The 9,963-nt window shown below is 40.4% G+C and overlaps 1 protein-coding gene across 1 annotated transcript; it reads left to right on the top strand.

Moving 5' to 3' along the window:
• The first annotated feature begins 531 nt into the window (after window positions 1–531).
• HRH4 (histamine receptor H4) lies at window positions 532–9,580 on the top strand. The gene is made up of 3 exons (XM_060170507.1): window positions 532–646; window positions 3,929–4,092; window positions 8,774–9,580. Exons 1-3 carry the CDS (start codon window positions 532–534, stop codon window positions 9,578–9,580), a joined length of 1,086 nt encoding a protein of 361 aa, XP_060026490.1.
• The last annotated feature ends 383 nt before the right edge of the window (window positions 9,581–9,963 follow it).

The following is a 9,963-nucleotide window of genomic DNA, read 5'->3' as shown; positions in this document are numbered from 1 at the left end:
AAGTAAATAAAACTACATAGCATTTTAGAGGTTGATCATTGCTACTGAGAAAAACATAATAGCAGGGAGGAAATGTGTTAGAGGTAGAGGTTGCAATGTAAACGTCAGGGGTAGGGCTCACTGAGGAAGATGCATTGGAGTAAACAAAAGGAGCCTCTGAGGGAAGAGTGGTTCATGCCCAGGAAACCCATGCAAGAATCTAAGGGTGTGTGTACGGTGTATTTGATGCCAGATAGGGTGGAGCAGAGTGAGCTAGGGGTGAAGGGAGTAGCAGAAGCCTTCTTCTCTCCTCCCCCTGGTTCCTTCACTTCCTTTTTATTTTCTTTACCATCTTCTTTTAATATAGTTTGTTTTCCCTCACTCCCCTACCTTCCCACCATCACAATTTGTCATGCCAAAGACTTATGGCTTTTTTCAAGGACCTGGCTATTAGTTTTTCTTATCAAGTCTATTTGACCCAGAAGCATGACTCCAGAGTGGAAGTTATGGAAACACCTAGGAGAGGGTATATCACAGATGTATTTCAGGTTCATGGTTTCAGGTTCTGAAACTCCTTTGGAAGGAGGCGCAAAACCACTCAACAAGACAGAGGAACTGAGCGTGACGTTCGTATTAAACCATCCCAAAGAACTCAAGGTGACAGCAGGTGACATTCATTAAAACAAAAGGAATAGACTTGAGCCTGTTTTCAATTAACTGCTATTTCAAGCAGCTCCAGAGGTTTTGAACACACCTTTCTCTTTTATCTAATTCAGAAAGTTTGTGAAAAACATTATCAATAAATAGACAATGGCATCTGTAATGCAAATGATTGGTGGCATCCCGCTCTTCTTTCCCATCCAGGGGAGGAAATGAGTGTGTATGTGGAAAATGCTCCTGTCGGGAACATTGGAATCCACAACTCTGGGCCAAAATATAATAAATTTCTCTGTTTTGAAGATACTTCGATTTATCTCAGGTGATCCTGAGATACCACGGGTGCACACACACACACACGCACACACACCCCTTTGAGATGGAAGGCACCATAAGGAAGCTTAGAGAATTACACCCATTATCTTGTAATAACCTATAATGGAGTATAATCTTCGAAAACACTGAATCACTATGGTGTACACCTGAAACTAACACAATACTGTAAATCAACTATACTTCAATTTAAAAAAATGCCAGAAATATTTAGAATCCTAAAAGATATATATACACACACACATATACATACATACACATACAGTTAAAATGTAAAACAAGCAGGCAATTTGAACTACAGGTAAGAACTGACCATACAACTCTTCTCGATGGTGTCTTGTCTCTCACATTTGTATGTAAATCTAGGTACAGGACACTAAGTTCTGCATTTCCTTACACTGGTTCTAAAACACCACCTTTATATCCTCATGTTGCCTTTTTTTTTTTTTTTTTAGGTTGTTTCCCTCGCTTGCCTATTGTAAATAGTGCTTCAATGAGTATTGGGTGCATGTATCTTTTCGAATTATAGTTTTGTCTGGATATATGTCCAGGATTGGGATTGCAGGATCATATGGCAACTCTATTTTAAGTTTTTTGAGGAACATCCATACTGTTTTCCATAGTGGCTGTACCAATTTACATTCCCACCAACAGTGTAAGAGGGTTCTCTTTCTCCACACCCTCTCCAGTATTTGTTATTTGTAGACTTTTTAATGATGGTCATTCTGACTGGTGTGAGGTAGTACCTCATTGTTGTTTTGATTTGCATTTCTCTAATAATTAGCAATGTTGAGCATCCTTTCATGTACCTGTTGGCCATCTCTATGTCTTCTTTGGAGAAATGTCTATTTAGGTCTTCTGTCCATTTTTGATTGGGTTGTGTTTTTTTGTTATTGAGTTGTATGAGCTGTTTATATATTTTGGAAATTGAGCCCTTGTCAGTCACATCATTTGCAAATATCTTCTCCCAGTCTGTAGGTTGTCTTTTCATTTAGTGTATGGTTTCATTGCTGTACAGCAGCTCATAAGTTTGATTAGGTTCCATTTGTTTATTTTTGCTTTTATTTCTATTTCCTTGGGAGACTGACCTAAGAAAAATGATTGGTATGATTTATGTCAGAGAATGTTTTGCCTATGTTCTCTTCTAATAGTTTCATGGTGGCATGTCATTATTTTTACAATAATTATCTTTAAAATATACATTTAAAAAATTTTATTTTATTTATTTATTTATTTATTATACAGCAGGTTCTTATTGGTTATCTATTTTATACATATTCAGTGTATATATGTCAATCCCAATCTCCCAGTTCATCCCACCACCAGCACCCCTGCCCCACTTTCCCACCTTGGTGTCCATACGTTTGTTCTCTACATCTGTGTCTCTATTTCTGCCTTGCAAACCAGTTCATCTGTACCATTTTTCTAGATTCCACATATATGCATTAATATACGATATTTGTTTTTCTCTTTCTGATTTACTTCACTTTGTATGACAGTCTAGGTGCATCCACATGTCTACAAATGACCCAACTTCATTCCTTTTTATGGCTGAGTAATATTACATTGTATATATGTACCACATCTTCTTTATCCATTCGTCTGTTGATGGGCATTTAGGTTGCTTCCATGACCTGGCTATTGTAAATAGTGCTGCAATGAACATTGGGGTGCTCATGTCATCTTGTTTTGGGAGAATGAAGAGTTTCCTTCAATCTTCCCTTTCCTTTCTTTTATCTTTACTATTGTTCTTCATGATAGGCTAACTTGGTTCTCATATGGAAAATGGGAATTCCTGCCAAGTGCCTTCATAAAATATGAAGATATCCAACAAAATAAGATTTCAACCGAGCGTCCACTTAATAGATTATTTTCTTAGTGAGCAGACCACCTGTCTGAAATGTCAATACAACTGAAAACCCCTATAAGGCTAAAGGAAAAGAAACCCAGTTCAGTCATTTTCCACAATGAAGCAGTTTCTGTGCTGAGTTGAATCACTCAGGTATTTGTTCATTTGGTGAAGGGTAGCAGTTAAAGTCAGGGGTTATGAAATCACATTGCTTGGTTTCAAATCCAATTTTTCCCTTACTTGGGCTAATAATGTCTCCTTTTTGAACTTCAGATTCCTTATCTGCTAACTCAGCATGGTGTCTACCTCACAAAGTTTCTATGAAAGTTAAATGAGATGATATATGTAATACACATAGCACAATGTCCGGCATCTGGTAATTGCACAATACCTATTAGCTGTTATTAATTTCCTTGAGTTAAACGTGCAAGCCATTGGTCAACCCTGGATGTTGTGAAAAATACAAAGATCGACTTCCCACACAGTCCCAGTCTTCAGGAGAAACAAGTTGACGTATGACAACGATATAAAGTAGGATATATTTGTACATGAGACGGGGAGAGATGAGTGAAGTGCCAGGAGAGGGCAAGTGACAGAGGGGTCACTTCTACCCAGGAAGTTCCAGGAAAGATGATAAGGAGGATGCCACTTTTTAAACCAAGTGAAGAATTAGAAGGAATTAAATAGACTTCTCCGTAGAAGAGAGGAGGATATTCTAGGAAGAAAGAATGTTGTTGGCAAAGGCAAAGAGATGTGACAATGTGAGATGTGTATGGGGGAAGGGTGGCCCATCCTGTTTGGGGTGGATCATGAACACAAAGATGATGTGTGCTGTACATGGCTGGAAATACATGGTGGGACCTGAACTTAATTTGGAAAGTAATAAGAAGCCATTGAAGGTACGATGTTTGTGACAGCTATTTTAAAAATGGTATTTAAAGAATGTGTATGAGATCAGTCCTGAGTTTGTTAATGAAATACCATGAATTTCTAAATTATAATCAAGCTCTTTTTGGTCAGTTCAGAGAGTTCATTGTGTTGTGTTCCTATGTCTCTTCGTATTCATTGATATGTGCTATTTTTCTTTACCCTTATTTTTTCCCTGTACAGGTGTGATCTCCATTCCTTTGTACATCTCTCACAGGCTGTTCAACTGGAAGTTTGAAGATAACATCTGTGCATTTTGGCTCACTATTGACTATCTTTTGTGCACAACATCTGTGTATAACATTGTACTCATCAGCTTTGATCAATACCAGTCAGTCTCAAATGCTGTAAGTCAAAATATTAATTTACCCTTCTTAGAAGATTATATACTTGTAAATTTTGGGTCCCCAAGCAAAAAATTTTTTTGTTTAATTGGCAAAACTTAGAGAAGCCTGTTACCCTTTTGTTATCTAGCACTAAGTTTTCATTGGTGCTTAGTGAACATTTTCTGTGTGATTTGGTTAGGTCACTCTCTTATGCACCACTAAAATGGGAAGGTGTCCACCAAAATCCAAGGCAAGTTGTGAGAAGTGGTAAATTGAGTCCATAGTAGATTGGATATGCATGAGTCTCACAGTAGGTTCATCTGTTCAACTCCTTAGACAACTTGAGACCTGAATGTTTTCTTCAGGATGGAACTTGGTGGGTGATTAGAAAGACTCCCAGACTTCTGAATGTCACGAGAAAATTAATTTTGAATGACCAAAGGAAAAGACAGTATACAGGGAAGCTATAGGTTATACAGTAGCACTAACCAGAAACTAACCAGTGCCAGTTTAGGACCCATGCCAAGAAAGTCTGAACTTACCCAAGATTTAGAACAGTCTCATCAACTAGTTCGTGACAGTTCTTAAGATAAATTTATCAGCAATAGAATAAAGGAGAGAATAAGGTTGATGTTAATAAGGATGAGGGATGGGAAGAGGCCACAGAAACACGGACGGTGATCTGAAGTCTTTGAGACCTAGATGGGAAACTTCCTTCACTCCTGAGTTCCAGGGACCCAAATGTGTGGGAAACGACTGTGCGACAGGGATTTTGCTAAGGACACAAAACTGAATCTCCAGAGTCTTTCCTTTTGAGGAGCATAACAGTCTAATGTGGAGACAGATCCATAAACAAAGGGACTAAGTGTGGTGCTGGAGGCATTGAGAGGACAGTGACAGTTCCATCCTGGGAGAGTTATGCAGCTTGGAGGCAGACAGGATCAGGAGGGTGCACTGGACAAGGCAAGGATAAACTGCTGTAACGAAGAGACTCCAAAATGCTGAGACCAAACAAGACAGAAGCTAACTTTTCTCTCATAGAACAGTTCAGGAAGATGGGAAGGCTCTGCTCCAGGAACTCACCCAGGGATCCAGGCTCTGTACCCTCTGGAGCAGGGACCTATGGTGTCTGTTGCAACTGCTCAAATAAAACTTTATTATCCAAACAGGTCGTGGGCCACACTTGTTCCATGGACAGTGGTTTGCTGACCCCCACCCACCCTAAGTCATTAACCTCCTCTGCATGCTCCAAATCATGCTGTTGTCACTCCAGGTTCTAGAAAGGAAGGGCAAAAGGCAGAAGTCCAGGGTAAGGGATTTTCTTTTAACCAAGTAGTGCAGAATCACACAATCATTTCCACTCACCTTTCATTGGTGAAATTTAGTCATGTGGTCTTACCTTACTGCAAGGGAAGCTGGGAAGTGCGGCCTCTAGCTGAGCTGCCATATGGCCAGGAAGAAGTAGAGAATGGATGTGGTGGGACAGCCAGACACTTGACATTGAGTACTTTATTGGCACCAGAGTCCACTGCAGTTTATTCTGGACGAACCCTGGAGAGAGTACAGATCAGTTTGGATTAGCCATCAGAAGCCTATAATCTCATATTTTTCAAACAGATAGTAATCCACTACTGAGTCATGAAATCAGTTCAGTCATGAAATCAGTTCAGTGGTTATTATGTCACTTTTTCGTAGAATGAAAAAATATGGAAAGAAGTACAACAGAACTTAAGTTAGAGTATAAACTATCAGAGTACCTTGTGCATAATAAAGGTAAGTATTGTTTTATGAATACTTCTGTCTGTATACTTCATTAGGGTATAAAATGTATTTCTCACTTTAGGTCACAGTTAAAATGTTTGAAAATCAGTGCTCTGATTAATAATCTTTCTTTAACTAAATCTTTAATTTGTACTTTAAAATTTTCCTTTCTCTCTGGGTTTTCTTTTTAATCTTCACTGAGTGTTCCTAGTTATGTTCACTGGGACATTTCTTCACGGAACATCCAAGCTCTTGAGGCAACCTCAGCTTTGTGTTAGGGTAAGGGATGGCTTGCCCAGTTAGACAAAGGGCTTAGAAGTTACAGAGAGTTGAGGAGTGATGTCCAGAGAGAAAATGGGCGGGCTTGTTTCTTGGTCTTGCCCTGAGATATTCCCCTGGCAATGGAGGCTGTAAACTTGGTGAGGGTTAGGTCAGCTGGATCCGGGTCCCTGGTACACAGCACAGAGTCAAGTGTAAAAAGTGCTCCACGCATGAGTGTATGAATGCTCACGGGGGTGCTCAGGCAGCACTCGCACCTCTGTTGGCTGAGTTCCAACACAGATGTATGAAGCCAGAAGGAAGCCTTTAAAGACCACAGGAGCTCATAGGAAGTGATCATGCGGAATTGAGCTCTTGCTGTAGCTAAAAGTAGAGGAGACAGTGTAATAGGGGAAGGCGGCAGGCTGGGCTTGGGAAATGGAAATCTGACAATAGTTTGGGGAAGGAAGGCTCGATGCAGATGGCAGTACATGACAGGCACTTAGAACGGCTCAATCCCATCTCATTATTAATACCAGCAAGTTCCAGGGGTTGCTCTGCCTCACAAAAGAAACCGGATTGACGGAATGTTTGGATATCTTATTGGGGTGGGGAAGGAAGCAGGGTAAGAGACAACATCCTGAATAATGGACATATTCTGTAGTGGGTGAGAAGTGGGCCACTGATGGATTTCAGGGAGGCACGGGCCTGGATTTAAGCAACGCTTGAACTGTTATCTGTTAAGAATGCTACCCAGAGATGAAGAGATTGGCATCATCTTCTCAATTCCCTTGGATGTCCATTATCCCATTTGACCTTATGCATAATAGAAAAGAGATTACTTTCCAGCATATTGCATCATATCATTACAAAGGCTGAACAGAGCAATTAAAAAACTAAATGCAGTTTATGACCATCTGGGTATTGTTACCATCTTCATAATCATTAGATTTAGCGCAAGTATTAATTAGTGGTATGAGAAGCAGAAGGCAAAAAAATGTATTGTACATGGGAGTTTGTGGTCAGCACCATAGGCATTTTAGCTTAGCCTCAGAAATACCAGTAATTTGGAAAAAGCCAAAAAAAGAAAAAGAAAACCCCACTTCTCTGCATTTTTTAAAAATAATTTTTTTTTTTTTAAACCAGCCTCCTTTTACCTCTAGCCAATTGGTGAGCCCTTCCCAGCATGTACAATCCATCAGAGAAAGACAGTGCTGGGCATTGTTACACCCCTTTAATAAAAATGAGAAACCACTTTAGAACAAGACTTGAAAACTCACAGAGAAAATAGCACTTGAGAGATGGTGAAAGGGAAGTGTGTTCCAACTTCATGGGTAAATCATTTCCTTTCCCTTGAGTGCAAAAGGCAGAAAAACATGGAATATTTGGGCTGGAAGGAATCTTACTGATCTAAAAGGTGTCCAGACAGGTTGTGTGCTCTAGGTCCCCTTAAGAAAGTCTTGGGTCATATGTTTATCCCTCATACAGGGTGGTTGGCATTTTAGATTTCTTATAGAAGATTTCAGAATCATCAAAAGTCATGGGTCTTGTGATCCAAGAGCAATCCTCCCTCATAGAATCTCATTTTCCCTTACAGAAGCCTGTCCTTGTGACCGAGTGGACTTAGAACATTCTTCACCCCTATAAAAAGACCGTGGCACTCACCACAGCCATGTTTCCCCAGTGGCTGGCCACCCCTGCTTTGGCACCATTTTTGTCGGGTAGATACGTTTGTAGAAAGAAATGATTTGGTCACGCTCAGTAACACTGTAGTGTCTCCCCACAGCTGGTTTAAACTTTCTTTTTGTGCGTCATCTTGTGGGAGTAACTTAAGAGTTCTTCTCTTTTTGACCCCACCTTGAAGGCTCAGCATAAACTGCAGAGTAGATTCTTCCTAAATACCGGATTTAGAAAAACCAATGTCTTTTAAACTTTTCTGTGACTTCAGTGATAAATGCATTTTACACTATGATTCAATACACACATTTCTCGTTCTCTATGTACATCTATATTCCCAAAGCAAAAGTTTCATCAAACAATACATATCTTTAGGATGTGTGATGCATTCTGACACTGATTATTCCAATTCATTAAAAAAATTGCTGCTCATGATCCAGCTGGCAAGTTAAAAACACCGTGAAAGGGCTTCCCTGGTGGCGCAGTGGTTGAGAGTCCGCCTGCCGATGCAGGGGACGCGGGTTCATGTCCCGGTCCGGGAAGATCCCACATGTTGCGGAGCGGCTGGGCCCGTGAGCCATGGCCGCTGAGCCTGCACGTCCGGAGCCTGTGCTCCGCAACGGGAGAGGCCACAACAGTGAGAGGCCCACGTACCGCAAAAAACAAAACAAAACAAAACAAAAAAACACCGTGAAAATGGGCATTTCGTTTCAGTTAACAGTTCAGGTTAGTGTCTGTGGACTAAGAAGACTGCATTCTTATTTTAGATATTGACCTTGACATTTTCTATAGTGTCAGAGGTTTAACCTTGAACTGCTAAGAAAGTCTACATCTTGGCCCAGGGTCCACCGAAATTGAACCCTCTGCCCTGGCCCAGACCATGTTACCCAAATTCAGTGAATATCCCCGCTTTGCACATCCCTGAAACTCCTGAGGGCCGATGGTACGCTTTGTGCAATCAACATATGCTCATTGTATTGAAAATAACTTACTTGGTTTCTTTTAGGTACCTTACAGAGCTCAGCACACTGGGATCTTGAAGATTGTGGTTCTGATGGTGGCCGTCTGGGTAGTGGCCTTCTTAGTGCATGGGCCAATAATTCTAGTTTCAGAGGCCTGGAAGAATGGGAAGGGGGATTGTGAACCTGGATTCCTAACAGAATGGTATATCCTTGCCCTCATGGTACTGTTGGAATTCATGATCCCAGTCTTGTTGATGGCTTATTTCAACATGTATATTTACTGGAGCCTATGGAAGTGTGGTAATCTCAGTAGGTGGCACTCTAGATTCACTTCTGTCTCTTCCAGTAGCTATGGACGCTCATTCAGGAGTGGACTGTTTTCAAGGACATCTTTTTCTAACCCAGAGGAAGCAGCAGCATCCCTTCGTTCAGAGAAACCAAGAAGAAAGAGCAGGCTCTTGTTTTCCTTAATAGCCCAGCCAAATAGTGTAACTGCTTCCAAAACGGGCTCCCTCTCCCATTCAGATTCCCTTGTTCTTCAACAAAGCGAACATCTTGAGCTGTGCAGAGGCAGGAAATTAGCCAAGTCACTGGCCATTCTCTTAGGTGTTTTTGCCACTTGCTGGGCTCCCTACTCTCTGTTCACAATTATTCGTTCAATATCCCCCACAGACCTCAGTCTGTCAGCAACAGCTGTGTATGAGTTCACATTTTGGCTTCAGAGGTTCAATTCCTTTGACAATCCTTTTTTGTATTCGCTGTGTCACAAGCGTTTTCAGAAGGCTTTCTTGAAAATAATTTGTGTGAAAAAGCAGTCCATACCATCACACAATCGGTCAACGTCCTCTTAATCTTTGTGCTTATGTAAATTTCAGTCTTGCTCTCACCTAAATGAATCTGGCTTTCATCTTGCCCTTTCCACTCTACTGAAAAAATCCAGAAAATCATAACACTTGAAAACTTGAAAAAAAATACCTGGAACCTAGAAGTCAGTGGAAAATTATTCCGGTGAATAACAACAGCATAATTAGAAATTGACAGTAATATTTTTGTAAACTCATAATCACAAAAGCACTATATTTTTCTTAGTCATCACCTCTTCTTTGTCTTTTAGATCTTAAATAACGTTGATTGTGAAATTCAAGAATTTTGGTTTTCTATGTTCAGTGTTTGCTACAGTCTTAAGTGAATTTCCCTTTTTTATTTTACAGTGATGAAAACTCGTCACGTTTTA

Source organism: Lagenorhynchus albirostris, chromosome 14 (assembly GCF_949774975.1).
Source record: "Lagenorhynchus albirostris chromosome 14, mLagAlb1.1, whole genome shotgun sequence".
Taxonomy (NCBI): domain Eukaryota; kingdom Metazoa; phylum Chordata; class Mammalia; order Artiodactyla; family Delphinidae; genus Lagenorhynchus; species Lagenorhynchus albirostris.
This window is presented reverse-complemented; position numbering and strand designations above follow the sequence as displayed.